Here is an 18,035-nt window from a genome sequence, read left to right on the forward strand (position 1 = left end):
CATTCAATAGAATGGAGCTGGAAAGGAAGAGGAAGCAGGTACAATGATGAATGTATATGAACCTTAAATCTGAATTCTAATTTCTGTGAAAAGAAGAAGAATATAGCTTTTCTAAAGCAGAAGCAGCTGCAGTCTCTTTAATGAGAATTTAATACTTTCTCCCCTGAAGAACACTAATCTAATTAACACAGTGTAATCTAAGAGTGAAAAATCAATTAATGATTTTTAAAAGGATAGAATTTCCTATTAATTAGTTTGACTTTCTGCTAATTAAAACTTTGCGAAGAGGACATAATCTATAGTGATTTTTTTTCCCAATAAATGTTTTATATGAGTAGGAGAAAAGTGAAATGGACATAAAAATTTTACAGGCTTCTAAAATGAGTTATCTATGGGCATCATCATTCTAGGTGATTCGATATCTTTAGTCAAACTATAAATTTCTAGCACAATTAAATTGTTCATATAGATATGACTACTAGGGTAGAGTGAACATGTCAGGACCTATAATTTATTAACTTAGAAACAGCTGCCAGGGGGCTTTGTTAAAGGAGTATCCAAATCATTTTATTCCGACTTTATTAAATTGAAACTTTTCTTTATTCTTCTTTTGGTGTCTCCTAGAGTCAAAAGAAGCATTTTGGATGGGGACAAGAGCAATAATCTGAACTCTGAGGTCCAGGATTGTGTGGATTAAAAGAGATATGAAAGTAATTTATATCTTTAAAGCCTCAATCAAATGGCTAAAGTATTTGGAGAAATGGTGAAAGGCAGTGGAAAGATTATGGGCTTGGAATCAGAAGACCAAAAGTTGTGCACTTCCTGACAATGTCATATGTAAGCCATGTGACCTTGTGACTAAATTTCTTAATCTGTAAAATGAAAATAATATGGACCTGAGAATTACTAAGAAGATCAAATGAGATAGTGTATATAAAGTAATATGCAACCATGAAGTGTGATAAACTACTGCTATGAATTCTTATATTTCAGATCTGTTCCTGATTTCCTATCAAAAGTCACAGTCTCCATTTTTTTAGATTAATTATTTAATCACAAAATTATTATTAATTATTAAATCACCAAAGGTGATTTTCTGTAATACTGGGGAATGAAAGATCAATCACTACAATTTAAGCCAGCAGTTCTCAAAGTGTGGCCTGGGAACACACAGAAGTTCCTGAAAACCTTTTCTGAAGTTCTCAAATATCAAAACCACTTTTATAATAATACTAAGACATTTTATTTTCTAAGTAATAAATCTATATATATAAAATTCACATGAACAAAAACTCTTAATATGTGGGTATGCTCAATCATTTTTAAGATTTTAAAAGGGACTTGAGACCAAAATGTTTGAGAATTACCAATTTAGGGTCAGCGAAACTTAAATCTTAATTCACAATGAACTTGAATCTATGATGTGCACTCCATCTTTAGGAGGAAGATAGAAAAGACAACAAAGCAAACCTCATAAATAAATTGGAATTACCATGGAGTTTCTTAAGTTTAGTGTAAATTCAGCCCAATTGTCTACATTAACACCACAAAGGCATCTTTGATATTAGAATTATGATCTTGGAGCCAATATGAAAACCTCAGTTTCCAGTATAGATGAAATGTTATGTAAGAGTATAATTAATGAAGTAAGGAAAAAGACAAACTTTTAGAAAGATTTTCAACAACATGAAGTGAAGCAAGAAGAGTTTGCTGGTTAAGAAATCTCAAATAGGAATGAAACCTTAAACTCTGGATCTTCCATTTAATTTTGGCTGCAGCATTTTCATTTCTATTGTACTTATTTATGTGTGAACTTTGTATTTGGCTTGTCTCTTTTAAGCAAAAGTAGGGCAGGAACTGTGCTTCTGGTTCCTTTTAAAGCTATTTATTAGTGCTTAGCACAGAAATGAGCACATAGTAGGTGCTTAATTATTACAATTAATCTTAACAATAGAAATAAATGGCTAAATATAAGATGGTTTAAACTCTCTGGGACATGGATTCCTTTTTTATAAAATGAGGCACTTGATGAGATAATGTTTAAGGACTGTTCCCATCTAAGTATGTGAACCTGTATGAATCATCAGTCCTCTAACTAGTGTGAGGTCATCATACTGTTGCCCCAGGGAATAGAATTTATATGGTACCAAATAGTAAAATCTCATGGCTCATTTCCCCCAACCTGCCAATTCCTCCCCATTTCCCATAAGAAGACAATGGCTACATTCTGTTGACTACTCCTTTCTGTGCCCTGCCCCACCCTCCAAACCAAAGGAGCCTTCAGTAATGGAATACTCATGATAATCGGTGTTCTGCTAGTTTCCTTTCCTCTTCCTATCCCATTTGTCCCAGGTACAGTAACTGATAGTTACAACTCTATTAAAAATAACTTCATGTTGTCAAGAATCATCATGAAGATAGAGATTTCAAGATTGTCCAATGAACAGTGTTCCTGTGACTTTGAATGCTATAATTTAGGGAAAACACCAACTGCAATGGAATATAATAATACTTTTTACAGTGAGAAAAGTTGCCAGTTAAAATCTGGGGCTCACTAATCCAGGGCACTGCCATTTAATCTAGTTACTCTTGAGAAGATTAGTTGAAGATCTCCATAATTAATTGCAGTAGGAGCTAGTGGAATGTATGAAGGAAGAAAATGAGTAGTAAAAAGGAAATCTAAAAAGGAAGAGAATTTTTAAAAGGTACCTTTCTTCTTTCCTCCGCAGCTTCCAGCTTCTTCTGGATTTCCTCCAGAGACACATCTTTCTTCTTTGGGGAGGCTAAGGTTCGTGGAGCTTCTGACACTGGAGATGGTGGCTTTAGAATCAGCTCAAAGGCCTGGCCAGAGGCTCGTTTGTTAATCTGCTTCACTTCCATATCTAAGAAATGAAGGGTAGAAAATTCTGAGTTTGTGCAGCAAGAAGGAGAAGATAATTTTGAAGATTATGATGACAATAATGGTAATTCACATTTATCTAGTACTTTAGAGTTCACAAAGTTTATATTTTAAAAATAAGTCTGATTTCCAATGAGCAAATGGAGGCATTTGAATTTGAGTTGGAAGACAGAGGACCTGAGATTTTCTGTGTGATGCTCTAGAAATGTAAATTCACACTGTTGGCATAATTATGAATGTATTTAATTAAAATAAATATTTATAGCTTTTGAAAAAGATGACAACTTTTAAGGGGAACAGGGTAATAGAAAGCCTTCTAAGTGAAGAAAGTCCTGTCTCTATATCACATTTAATTTTATTTGCCTCTGGAATAAATATGAGTCACTTCATTTATTTGAAATAGTATAAATTTGCTTTTTGGTAATTGTCATGACTGCAAAGATCTTAAGGCTACTTTTTAAGTAAAATGAATTAGGCATCCTGACAAGCAGAAGCTGGGAATTACAAGCATATTTATTGGAACCAGAGAGCAAATGAACTTCAGATTCTTTATCTTATTTTGTTGTTTAAAATATCTTTCCTTATTTGTAAAATGAAGATAAAAATAACAATACAACCTACTTCACAGGGTTGTTATGAAAATCAGTTGAGATCATTTTCCTTACCATCGTATAAATCAGTAACTCCTTGATAATTTAGGATTATGGAATCACAGGGAGATGAACAGGGCTTTAAAAGTCATTTAGTATAATCTCTTCATTTTTACAGATGAAGTACCAGAGATTTAGTAGTTTTAGAAGATCTGTGCCCGGGGCACTGAGAGGTTAGTTGCCTCTAGTTACAGGAGGAGTAAGTGTCTGAGACAGGACGTAAGTCATAGTCTTTTTTGATTTTAATTAGGATAAAAAAATTACTTCTATCACATCTCTAAGAGGTGATAATTCAATTTCTGATCAAATACTTCTAGAAGCTCATTCCTTTATGAGATAATTCATTGCTTTTTTGTAAGTTATACTTTATATTTATCCCAAATAAATCACATTGTCTCTCTTCTTTATGCACTGTACAAAATATGAAATTATGTTTGGATGTATTATATCCTTTATATTGGGATTTTGGATGGGACCTGTGATTTCACTAGTATAGGGAGTATATTCTCTGTATGCATATTCCCTCTGCTAATGCCCTCATTTCCCTAGACTACAACTCAGAATCTTGGAGGTTTGCCTGGGGCACTAAGAATTTAAGTGACTTGCCCACTGTCATATACCCCAAATGTGTCAGGGTCAGAACATCGAGCTAGGATTATATTCTCCCTATTTGTTATGTAGGATGTGATTTATGATTTTTATGACATTATATATTATTTTATCTCTATACTTACATATCTAAAAACAATACAATTGTAATATTGGGGGCCCAATTAACACTTTTCTTGGGTAAGGCACAGCCAAAGGTCTGTATGGTACTCTTACAAATGAATGGGCCACTTGAGAAAGTTTGATGAAAATGGACAATTTCTCCCTGTTCTTGCTTATTATTATTCGGTTAAAAAAAAAAAAATTGAAGGAGGTTCACAGCTCAAATTTCAAATCTGCACAGCACCAAGTGAAGACAGGGATGGAAAATATGAAATACATATATATTATCTTCCAAAGATAATATATATTATCATATTATCAATAATATATATTAACAGGCCATTGAGTTCAACCACTACTTATACCAGAACTGCTTCTATGATATACATAAGAAGTGATGATCCAGTCTTTCTTTGAAGACAAGTAAAGGAGGGGGAATCTACTACCTCTTTTTATTGTTTATTTGTTGATTGGTTTATTCATAAATTTATCTATCAACTATCTATATTCCTGTTTATTCATTTATTCACTTATTTATTTGGATCTATTATCTTTTGAAGAAGTTTATTCTATTTTTTTTTGATAGTTTCAATCTTTCCTCACTAGTCTAGTAGTATATAGGATATAGCATCTCAGAAAGCCAAACTCCTTCCCAATACAAGAATCTCTTTTACTGTTTCTCTAAGAAATAGTAATTCAGCATCTTATTTAATATTTCTTAGGATAAAGAACTCACTCCTTTAAGCATCAATTCATTCATTCCTTTTTGGGAAGTTCTATCTCATATTTACTCCAAATATAGTTCTTTGAAACTTCTATTTGATTTTAGTTCTGTTTTCTAAGGCAAGATAGACTTCTATCTGCTACCTTTTTCACATGATAATCCCTCAAATATTTGAGGACAGCTATTATGTCTACTCTAAAGCTCTGCTCTTTTCAGTGCCAAACATCTCCATTGCTCAAGCACATGAAATGGTTTCTATTCTCCCTTGATTGCCCTCCTTTGAATATCCTTTGGTTTGTCACAGTCTGCTTTTAAAAGATAATGACCAGAACCCTACCCTACACTCAATTATTTCTGACTAGGATAAATTACAAAACTGTTATTGCCTTTCATCTAGTTGCTATAAATCTATAAAGGCTTCTTGAGACTGAATTAACCCCCTTATCACACAGTTATATATTTTGTGACTATTTTCATATGACTTGCTATGAAATTGTGTTTGTCTAATTTTAAATTTATGCTAATAAACTTATGTAAATACAAAACTTTATATGTTTTACTGCTATATTTCACAGTGTTGATTTTAGTCCATTATTCTAGCCTATATGAATGGGATATTTTCCCTAAATTATTTATATCTGTGACTACATAGGTCTGACTTTAATGAAATAACCTATGATTCATACTGAATACTTTAGTAGCTGGTATTCTAGTAATTGGCCATTAACATTTTGACAGAATGATGATCTATTATCTTCATAGTGATGGCTAGGAGATAGTATGTGATATTTAATGACAAATATCTTCTAGATTTCCAATGAAAAATTAAATTAAATTAAGTAGTTTTATTAGATTTTTGGTGTTGAGTTGATTTGATCACATCCTAATTCTTTGAAAATTGGAAATCAATGTATAGTAACTTTCAATCAACAAAAATTTAAGTAGCTATTGTGCCAACCTTATGAGGCAGATAATATTATCATCCCTATTTTACAGTTGGGGAAACTGAAGCAGATAGAGGTTTCTATCCCAGGATTGCAAAACTGGTATGTGTCTGAGGCCAGATTTGAAGTCAGATCTTCCTGACTTTAGGTCCAGTACACAATGCACTTTGCTTCATAGCTAGCTACCTTGCCTAGCACCTAGATGTTAGGGAGATACAAATTTGTATTCCCAAATAAAAAGAGTAAAATAATACCTACTCTACAGGAGACCAAATTCTAATGAGTGAGACAACTATAAATAATATATGCAATATAAATACACATTGAATAAAACAACTCTATACAAAGCAGTTCCACACAAAGTAGTTTGGGAGAGAAGGCATTCATACTGTGTATGTGTATGTTTTTGTGTGTGGAGTGTATGTGTGTGTGGGTTTTATCAGGAAAAGCTTCAAGCAGAAAATAATGTTTTAATGTGTTTTAAAGGGAGGGACTCTGAGGTAGAGATAAGGAGAAAGGCATTGAGAAGATGGTTTATCAGGACAGTCTCTTAAGATGCTAATAACTTGAAAATTAGTATATCTATATCTATCTATCTATCTATCTATCTAGTATGTCCCAAAACTCTTAGTGCAGTTTAAAGTTTAAACTGAATTTAGTTTTAAGCTTAAAACTGCACTAAGATTTTTTGGACAGTATAGACAGTATGTGTATGCAAGTATGTTTATATAATATTTATCTGTAAGTTAATGAATGTCATTTTATATATACATGTTATATATATTTTAGTTAATTGATAATTAAAACAGGGAAAATTAGTTTTAAAAATTTGTGTTATAGGAATTAGTTACATATGTTAATCTTTCATAATAATAGAAAAATCCTTATTCAAATGAAGTTCCTTTTCTATCAATCATATACATTTACATATTGCTATAAATTGTTTCTATCATTCTAGATCCCTGAGATTTTTTCTCCTCAATATTGTACTCATTTCCTATCCTTTATACTCCATACTTAACAATGTCAGCTAATATCATTATTTGCTTTACGATGTTTCAAAAGAGGTTTTCCTGAGAGGTTAGTAAGTATTCCTATTTAAGAGATAAATATTCTCCTTAAGCAGTCCCACTGAATGGGCTCCCTCTATAAGGAGTCATAACACTTTTAGAAATAAGTATTGTTTACTAACATCCAATGAGGATCAAAAATTGGAATAATGCTTAAAGTAGAGGTCTGTTTTTAGATCCCTAGCCTGTGCCAGCAGTTGTTACTGAATTAAAGCATCTGCTAATGGCCCTGTGAATGGTGCCAGTTCTAATATATATATTTTTATGTATGTGTGTGTGTGTGTGAAATTAATTTTCAGTTTTTTGAAGGACTATTCTTAAACTATAAACTTAATATGCAACAATAAATCATGTGCCATATATAACATCCTCGACATTAAGAATATCAAATATTAAGAGGCAATGTGGTCAATTATAGAAAAAATATGACTTTTATGAATAACATTTCCCCCCTAAAATTAAGGAAATATTCTCTTCTTTATTATGTAGGGTAATGTTAATTATGAGGGATAGTAAGGGTTCAAAATCCTTTTGAAAAAATGAAGTTTTCACTGAAAAAATTAATCTGTCCCTGTTTGCACATATATTACAAAGGAAGGAATAAATTTACATACACACATGTATGAGAATCAAATTCTACTTGATATAATATTTGATGAAAGAGTTGATATTGCTCTGGAGATGGAGTTGGGGAGGTAATGTGGTAGAGTGGGAAGGTTTAGAATTTGGGTCAGAAAGGTTTTCCCCCAGTATCTATTATTGTGCTTTACACATAGTAGGTGTTTATTAAATGTTTGTTGAACGAATAAGTGAAATCCAAATCCTTGTCCTAGTTCTGTCACTATCTTGAAGTTGGGGTATCCGGCAAGTTTTATCTCCTCTCTAGACTTCATTTCTTCATTTGTAAAATGAGGGGGAGTAAGTAAAATTATTTCTCAGATCCATTCCAGTTTTAAAATTCTAGTTCAAAATAATGATTTGAAACAGACGTGTGTTCTTGACATAGATGTTATTTCCAGCACTTACCATGAATGCCCTGCCACTGAAAGAATTCTCAGTGGGATGACAAATAAAGTGACAGATAAAGAAAAAAGTCCTTGATCCCAATACTTAGCTTTAAAAACAAGGGAGAGTGGTAATATAGGATGTGGACCTCCTTACAGTCCCTTAAGACCTCTATATCTGGGACTAGTTCAAGCAGTCTGGCTGAATTGATTGATTATTTTGATTTTGATGACTGAATTGGATGAATTACTACATTAATAATTAGTGAATTAAAACTCATTAGGGAATCAGGGTGATTAGACTTGCCCAACTCTTTTTTATCTGGGTAACCTTTTAGATCAATGACCTTTTTGGCAATCTGCTTCTTAGAATAATGATTTTAAACTTAAAAAATAAAATATTTAGAATTATAAAGGAAGCAATTGTATTGAAATAAAAATGTACTTTGTCCCACTCAAATTTATGGACCTTCATTTCCCTGGAAAGTATCTATAGACTAATTCTACTCTAAATGAAACTAATTTTCTTGTAGGTCTCTATTTGACACTAATAAGCAAAATAGATTTAAGTGTATTTTTCAAAACCTAAATAATTTTTACTGAGGATTTTTTCTATGTGAATTTGTAGTGAAAAGCCTGTTCTTGAAAATGAGGAGCCACTAAAGAGACACACAGAGAGAAAGAGACAGAGACAGAAACACAGACAGAGACACTGAGAGACAGAAAAAGACAGAGAAATGAAGACAGAGACAGAGGCAGATGGAGATTAAGAAGCACAGAGAAAAAGAGATAGATATACAGAAACAAGGAACTATAGGTAATGGGATCAGATAGATACACATATATACAAACAGACATATAGATAAAGAAATAGACAAATAGATAAACAGTGGTAGCTCTTATAATACTGTTATTGAAGGATTATTGTGGTTAACCTAGCTGGAGCAGATGCTAATAGCAATGCATCTCTGATTCTGATGAGGCTTTAATGTGTTATTATTAGGACCAAACAAGAACTGTGACAAGCAGTAGACAATCAATAAGTGCTAATAGCCAGAAACAGCAAGTCAATTGTGAGATCTATTGAGTATTGGTTTAATTATTGTTGGAACTGGGACAGAGAAATGAATGATTTCCCAGCCTTCCCAATGATCTAAGAAGCTAAGTGACTTTCATCATGTTACTCACCATCATATGTATAGATGTTAATGTTGCGAGGTTCAGGATAAAAACAAGAGCAGATCAGTGACAGCATGGACAGCTCCTTCATTTTTTCCTTGTAGGCTGAAATTAAAAAAAATATATATGTGAGTGAATTTTCATTTTTAAATTTCCCTCTGTCTTTAAGTAATTTTCAGGTAGCCAGTCAATCAATAAATAAGCAATTTTTAAGTACCTTCTATATGCCATACATTGTGATAAGTATTACTGGAGAGACAAAGAAAGAGGGAAAAAACCAAACCAGTTCTTTCAAGGAGCTCACAGTCTAATTGGGAAGAAGCATATAAATAATTATGTATACACAAGATATCTACAGTATAAATTGAGAGCAATCTTAGAGGGAAAGCACCAGAATTGAGGGGACCAGGAAAGGCTTCTTATAGATGGTAACATTGTGGTTGAGACTTGAAAAAAGTCAGGTGGCAGAGATAAGGAGGGAGAACATTCTAAGCTGATGGTGGGGAAGCCAAAAAAAATGCTCAGATTAGGGAGATGGAGTGTTCTAAGATAGAATTGGAAAATGTGTGCCGGGGCAAATGGAGAGGGTGTAAGAAGTCTGGAAATGTGGGGGTATATTGAGTCCAAGTGTCTCTTTTAATACATTTTGTGAGTGTATAACTACAATAAACTGATTTACCTAGGGGGGGCTATGCATGGGCCCTCATTAAGCAGAAGACTATATCTACATTTCTTTTATTAATTTATTCAATTGAAAAAAATGGTTCCAGTTTTATCAATAGATTGTGTCTTGAGGACACAAACTAGTTTTGTTTTGTATTACCTGTGCCTACCCAGCATGGTCCCTTGCATACTTTAAGTATTTAATGAAAGTTTGCATTTTTGAGTTGACTCAAGTATAGATTTAAGCAGCAGTAGCCATTTGCCCATTTATTCAGAGTGGGTAGCAATTTGTATCAGTAAGATTAAATAAGGATAAATAATCAATAGGATAAATAAATAAATAAGGATGAATGAAAAAAGGTGTTATGAAGAATAAAGGGGGCAGGTGCTGGAGGATACTGATAACAAGAGAAGGTATATATATATATATATAATCAGTTGCAATAGTTTAAGCCTAAAGTTATCAGAACTGGATTGAGGGAATGAGAATAGCAGCAAGAACATTAAGGAAAAAAAAATTTGGGACTAACTACACATAGGGTCCAAGAAAGAGGAAAAAATGAACGATTGCTTCAAGATTTCACTCTGAGACAATGAGCTACCACACTAACTCAGAAGAGGGAGAAAGCACTGTGGGCTGAGATAGTTATAGTTATGAAAGACATCCCTGAAGAAATGGGACATGAGATGGGTCTTGTATAGGATTCAGATAATCAGGCTTGGCGGTGGGAAGACATGCATAAGTAATAAAATCTAAAAAACATTTTAAAGAAAAACGCAAAGCCTGAGAAAACAAAGCAATATGGTCTGTGGTAAGAAATGATGGTGCTAATAAAGCATAACTATCGATAATGCAATTCCAAGTGTTGAGTGAATGGTAATTCTCCTTATAGGCTTAGGTTAATCATAGTTCTTTCAACATATCCCAGGGTAAAGTGGGGCCATGAGCTTTCTTGCAACTTCTGGGAAGTGATAAGTAATTTCATATAATCTTTTCCACAGTTGGTTGCACTTGATATTAGCTATTAATGTTTGAAAATAAATTTCTTACCCCAGTGAATTAATTTCAAATTCAGCCCACATGAAGAATATTGATACTAGAGCAGCATCTACTTAGCCAAATGACATAGGAATGCTAATTGCTTGCCTCCATTCTTCCAAATGGTTATCATTTAACCATGCCCATTTTATCATGGCTTTTAAACAGATCTTCACTGTTTAACCATTGTGTTTGAACAAGAAAGTAATGTATTATTGATTTTAATAATAAAGAAACTGAATCTTACATGTTCTAGCTCTAAAGCCAGTGATTCTAAGAACTAATTTTTCCTCCTGGTGGCTTTTGCAAGTTATATTTTGATAGATATTATAAGGAAATTGTTGTCCTGTCCATTGGCCCAGACCCAGAGATAAAAGGAAGGGATATAAAGATAAAGAGCTGCAGATTGGAGATGGGAAGAAAACATGACTGGCAAGAAGTGAGATGGGGGTAAAGCTTTGATGAATTTTTAGTTTATTTGTCTTTCCCTTTTGCTAATGAAATTTACCTAATTTTAATTGATGTCACTAGAAAAGCTTCAGATCAGAATTGCTTATGCTAAGACAATTATCTGAAGAATTTAGGACAAGAAAACTCTTTTGCCTAAGTTGGGGATTTTAAGGATAAGCATATTTTGGTCTGAGTGATCCTTTGTAATTCTATTTCATTATTCTGTGTACAAATATAGCCTTTAATCAATCTCTCTCTCTATTCTTTATCAATACTTCATAAATTTTATTCGAAGAGCTTTAATTTATAGTTTATTTGTTGAAATAAAAAGTTAAAACAAGGACACAAAAACAGTTGATTACTAATTTTGTGCTGAAAGCAATGTTTCCATAATACTAAACATGTCTTCTCTCTTTTTTCCTTTCCTTTTCTTCTTTTTTTAATCTCTATTTTTGTCTCTATTTCTCTTAAAGGAGGAAGTATTTGTGGAAGAAAGGTAAGCATATTTTGCATATGATATATATGTATGGATATGAAGTACTGAAATTATAATCAGCTATAGTTAATTGAGTCATGGGGATAGATGAAAAAGCCCAGGATGATAATATTATATTATTACATATTGATATAAATGGAGCATCTGGATAGTGCAGTGGAACCTGGAGTCAGGGGATCCCTCAACCCTCATTTCTCACATCATGATTTCCTCAAAAGGGAACAAAATATGGTTTAAAAAATCCTGAGACCTGAGTTTGACCTTCCAATTCTAACATTCATGAGCACTGGGATCCCTAGGCAGTTAAGAGTACCGGTACTTAATAAATTTAAGTACTTAAATAAGAGTACCTTGTTTTAAAATTAGGATTAATCATAGTCATAACACCTATTTATAGAGTTGTTGTAAAGAAAGCACTTAGTCAATCTGAAAACATTATATAAACTGGAGCTCTCCTTATATCTCAAAAATCTTGACTACCTTAATAATAAGATGATTTGATTGAGTGATGGTATATTGCCTTATGTTTCTGCCACTGATTCTAAAAAGAGTACAGAATGTCACTTAGCTGTCGGTCTATAAATTGGAATCTATGTGTTCCCCTCCTTTCTTTCCCCTTCTTTTACCTGCGGCCTTTTTAGTAATGACTTTTCTTGATAAGTTCTAGTTATTGAGCTCGAATCCAATTTTGCTTGTTTTCTTTGGAAAGACCTCTGGGGATAAACTCACAGCATAAAGAATAAGATTAGACAAAAGGGACAATGCAAGGCACAATGAGCTTGCCTTATTTTGGGGTACAGTAACTCTATTTACATTGACCTCCTAAGAGATTTCATTGACAAAAGCACTTTTGTTGAGTTCTGGAGGTAAACACTGATTTATATTGTAAGGCCTTTTACAAAAGAAATTTTGTTCCACATAGTCATTTCTAGAAACAGAGCACTCCAGCAATTGCACCAGGCCCTGGGACTGGGGACGGCTCAGTCAAGTGGTGAAACAGAAACCCTGAAGTGCATATAAACATACACCCTCAGATATCAGTCATGAGATATACATATTAATAGTTAAGCTATATACATGTGCATATGGAGATACCAATGCATATATTCACCTATCTCAGGCAAAATTTTCCATAATTCTCCTCTTCCACTCTATTTCTCTATTTAAATCCTTAGATAAGCTTTTTTGTAATCTTAAGATTTGTTATTGATAATTTAACCTGATTTAATCTTTTGATAGAAGAATATTGTGTAGTCAAGAGAAAGAAAGAATGTGCTCTATTTCCACCTTCGGTCTCAGGCTTAAAGTAATAATAACAATAATAATAATAATAAATAAAAATAATTTAGCATTTATATGGTGCTCTGAGGCTTGCAAAGAACTTTTACAAATGTTGTTTCATTTGATCCTAACAATCATAGGAGGTAAATGCTATTATCATCCCCATTTTTCAGTTACTAGGCAGAGAGAAGTTAAATGACTTAATTGGAGTAATTCTATTAGTGAGTATCTGAGGTAGTATTTAAAAGTGTTTCTGATCTCAGGTCCAATATTCTATCCACCAGGACACATAACTGCCTCTAGATGAGATTATTGAGAAGAGGCAACTAGAAACTTTGGGGCCTAGAGTCAGGAACACTGGCCTCTGATACTATTTGTACACCCTTGGGTAAGTCATTTAATCTGTTTTCTCATCTGTACAATAAAAATAATAATATCAACCACTTCATAGAGTCATTATGAGTGTCAAATGAAATAATATTTGAAAACTTTTAGCATAATGCCTGGCCCATCCATAGTAGGTACTTAAATAATTATATTACCCCTCTCCCTCCAAGGTTAACTCTTTTATCTCCTTACAAATAGAGTATGCTTTGATAAGCCACAAGTCCCTGCAATTTCCTTCTTAAAAGCTTGACCAGAGTAGACTCTGGTAATTTTAAATAATAAAAAAAAATTTTTCCTGCCCATTATGGAGTCTAAGTTGAGATTGGGCAGGAGATGATGGTGATGTAAGAAACTTATCATTTAAGCAAAAAAAAATCATCTAATTTTAATGAACTATTTGAATATCATAGATAGTCGCTATTATAGCTGCACTTGTTCCAGTTGTCTCTGGTCTGTATGATGTAATGGTACATTTTGGGTATGAAAATGTATTCACTTTATATTCAGTTTCGCCCCCCACTCCCAGTAAGAATTATGGCTCCCAAAGTACAATTTTTCCAGGCTATTTTTGAAGGATTAATATTTAACTAATGCAAGCATTGTACCTTTCATGTGGGGACAGATAGCAAATCAAATAAAGGGACATTTTAAAAGGTCAAAGTGGAGCAACCCATCACTGGTTTTACGGAAACATATGAGGCACTAAAATTCTAATTCTCTTTTCTTGGCATAGAAAATGTGACCAGAAAAATAAATTGGGTGACATGAATCAGTTCTTGTGATCAAAATCATAATGAGAATAGTAAATTGTACCAAGCAGGGACCTAACCCTGTCTTGATCCCCATTTAAAGTTTCCATTCATTTTAATCAATGCCTCACTCTATGATGTGGAATGCTATCCATTTTTTCCCTGATAAAGGAAAAATGGCTGCTTTGGGAGATGTCTTGCTAGACTATTGTTTATAGAAATGATAGAAACACAGTCTGTTTACAGTCAATGTTTTGTCACTCAGCCTAACTCTCCTGTGGGCTCAGGGAATAATTTTTTTTTGTCTTGCTCTGACATTCAGGGGTGGTCAGATGGCTGTCAGTATCAGACTTATATATGGTTAAGCTGTCCAGTCTCTTACACTATTCATAAATATGTTCAGACTGGAATGATTGGTCCCCAAACCAATAGTTTCAATGTGGTTGCAAAGATAAAAAAGTGTGAGTGGAAGAAGTGTTAGATTTTGTAATCAAAACAGTTTGGGCTTCTGATTATTGTTGTGATCCTTACTGTCCATGTGGTCATGGGTAGAGGGAGCTTGATGATGTAGTGGATAGAGTACTGGGTCTAGAGTCGAGAAGACCTGAATTTAAATCAAGCACTTATAGCTATGTGATCTTGAGGAGGTCACTTCCCTTCTTTTTGCCGCATTGCCTCAACTGAAAATGGGGTAATAGGGTTGTTGTGAGAATCAAATGAGATTAAATTCATAAAACACTTAGCACAGTGCAAGGCATATGCTAGGTGCTATAAATACCCATTCCCTCACTTCTTTCTTCTCTTGGGCAAGACACTGAATACTTTTCTCATCTGGAAAATGAGGGTATTATACCAGATGTTCTCTATGTCCTCTTCCAATGCTAACTCTATAATACTTCTTATAAAAGAGACTAGATTTGAAGTCAGAATCTCTGAGTTCAAATTCTGACTCTTCCCCTTACTAACTGTTGGACAATGGTTGAGTCTCATCAGCCCTCTGAGCTCCTCATTTGTAAAATGGCAACAACTGTATTTATACTACTTACATCATATGGTTATTATGGGGAAATACTTTGTAAATCTTAAATCTTATAGTACTGTATAAATGTAAGTTGCTACTATAGAAGCTAACATGTCATTCATCATTTTGCAAGGTGCTTGATGTGTCCTTTCATTCCTAAGTGGTCTAATTTCAGGTGGACTATAGAAGCCCATAAAACGGACATTTCTAATTTTGGATACACTAGCCTAAATAATTCATTCATTCATTCATCTGTGATTTATTAACCCTTATTTTGTTAAAACACTGAACAGACTTTGCATTTTACATTAATTTTACTATTTTACATTAAATGACTTAATTTCTAGAATCAGAAGTATTTTAATCACCAGTGACAAAGAAAATAGATAATTTAGATATCCTATTGCCATCCCACTTTTGAGATATTTTGAAAGGATCTTCAGGAAACAAACCAAAATAAGAAGTTCTCCATTATGATTTCCCATTACTAGTTAAATGTTGCTATGGTCAAGGTTTCTGTATAGAGGGGAGAAGATTTTAGTACAAAGATGAAATATCAATTATACCATAGAATACACTTAATGGCAGCAAAAAATTTCAAAGATGGAAAATGTAAAGACAGGATTCAGTGCAAAAGCTTTTGAGAATATAACATTAAAACCATTTTTACCAAAGAAAATACAGCCACCAGGTCACTGACATTACCTAGCTACTGTCAACAAGCTGCCAAGAGAAAATAACATTCTCTCATTCTTAATAAAGATTCTTTGTGACAAGTTATTTCACTTTTTTTCTTTGTATCCTTAGTACCTAGCACAAATCAAATAGGGTTGATAAATGCTCATTAATTGATGATAACTAGGGCATGTTCTTTAAGTTTCTATGAAATACATACTACCCCTTTGAAAGCTACTCTATATGTATATTGGTGATTCCATATGCATATTTTGTCCTTAATTTTTATACTCTTTATAGGAGAGCTTGAATAATTTCTGAGCCAAAGAAAGCGGAGTTGCAAAAATTCTGTATCTACAGGGTTGAGTACTAATTCCTTTAGAGTTCATTTTATCCAAAAATGTTAAGTCAAGATGTATGAGTAATTCTTGGCATCCTTCAAGGGTGCATAGCCCAAACCATGGCAAGGACAATTTCAATCTGCAGACTTTTTTCTCTTTAAACTTATATTAAGAAAACCATAAAATATTGCACTAAGAGGTTGAAAATTATATTAAGGCTGTGTTTCCACCATGTGAATAGAATGATAAATGAATGAAAAAATAAATTAAAAATCAGTTTATTTTCTTTCTCCCTTTTGAACTCTGAATTGGTTGGTTATTTGGGTATTTTAGAGATAGCACTAACTGACAAGTTTTGATACAGTGCCATTCAGGCAGTCCTGATTAGATTAGGTAACTTGACATAATAGCTAACCAATAGTTAGGTCATCTTGGATAATATACTTAGAAGAAGCAGTAGATGGGAGCAGCCTCCCTTAATTTCTGGCAGAAGTTTCATCTATAATAATCTAATTTGATTTCTTTGGCATTATGACAAGTTGTATATGCTTAGCTTGCATTTTTATGATGAGGCTGTATATGAAACTTTATATTGATGAGCGGTTCATATTGCCAAGGGTCAGTTGACCCTTTTTCCCCCCCACATATTTCCATTACTTATAAAATTATCAATTCATTTCTACTTAACAAATGTTTATTAGACATCCACTAAATGAAGGGCACTGTGTTAGGAGATGAGAATACAAAGATGAGAATAGAGGAGTTCCTACTTACTAGGAGAATATATTTTGCTAATGAATACAACATATTTAATTAAGTGAATTTGGAGCATATACAAAATAATGGAAATAAAGACTATGAATTTTTCATACACCTTTTTTGGGACACTACTGGATTCTTTCAAAGAAGGACTGAGAACCCCAAATTATAAGATGGGGCATGGGGTAAGGGATCTCTCAGAGATGATCAGGGTCACACAGCTAGGAAGTGTTAGGTGTCTGAGACCAGATTTGAAGTCAGGTCCTCCTGACTTTAGGCTGATGCTCTATCCATTGCACCACCTAGCTGCCCCTGCGTTATATGAAAGTGAAGAGGAAGTGTGTATCATATGTGAGGGATATTGCCTATACAAAGGTAAGAAAATGGGAGATAAGATATCAATATGAGAAACAACTAGCAGTCTAATATGATTGGAATGGAATAATGGAAGGGAAGACTACAAAATAAGGTTGAAAACTTAGAGAGTAGCAGAATTGTTGAGGGTTTTTATATTTTAGCCTGCAGGCAATAGTAACTGAAATTTTTTGAATAGGGGGAGTGACCTGTGTCTTAAGAATATTAACTTGGCAATTGTGCGGAAAATGAATGAGGGAGCAGGTCTAAAAGCAAGGCAATCAATTATTAAATACATATGACAGGGAAACATAATTTAATGTTATATCAGTACTTCGAGTATTTAGCCATAGGCATTGGCCAGCTTTTACTGGCATAACTGCTAGTGACTCAAGTTGCAATTTCTCTATATTTTGGGGGACTAACTTTTGAGTTTTTGGGTAGGTAACAAAGTTCTCAGGTTAATAGGCATGTAGTCTACTGCTTGATCCATAGTGGAAGGTTTTTTTTTTTTTTTTTTTAGCTAGATCTCCTAGAGCTTGAATTCAAATGGTAGAGTTTTTGAGAATCTAGGATTAACCTTCTCCACCCATAGCCCAATACATGCATGATAGCACAGGATTTTATGAATATGCTAGT

At 33.4% G+C, this 18,035-nt stretch overlaps 1 protein-coding gene across 1 annotated transcript in view; it reads right to left on the reverse strand.

The window, feature by feature from the left end:
* STMN2 (stathmin 2) overlaps positions 1-18,035 on the reverse strand; it is a 69,681-nt gene that overhangs the window by 27,726 nt on the left and 23,920 nt on the right. The window contains exons 2-3 of the mRNA XM_051969998.1: positions 9,191-9,286; positions 2,710-2,882 (exon numbers count right to left, since the gene is read on the reverse strand). Of these exons, the coding sequence (XP_051825958.1) occupies positions 2,710-2,882; positions 9,191-9,286 (269 nt within the window). The remainder of the gene's footprint in view (positions 1-2,709; positions 2,883-9,190; positions 9,287-18,035) is intronic.

Source organism: Antechinus flavipes, chromosome 1, assembly GCF_016432865.1.
Source record: "Antechinus flavipes isolate AdamAnt ecotype Samford, QLD, Australia chromosome 1, AdamAnt_v2, whole genome shotgun sequence".
In the NCBI taxonomy this organism is placed as follows: domain Eukaryota; kingdom Metazoa; phylum Chordata; class Mammalia; order Dasyuromorphia; family Dasyuridae; genus Antechinus; species Antechinus flavipes.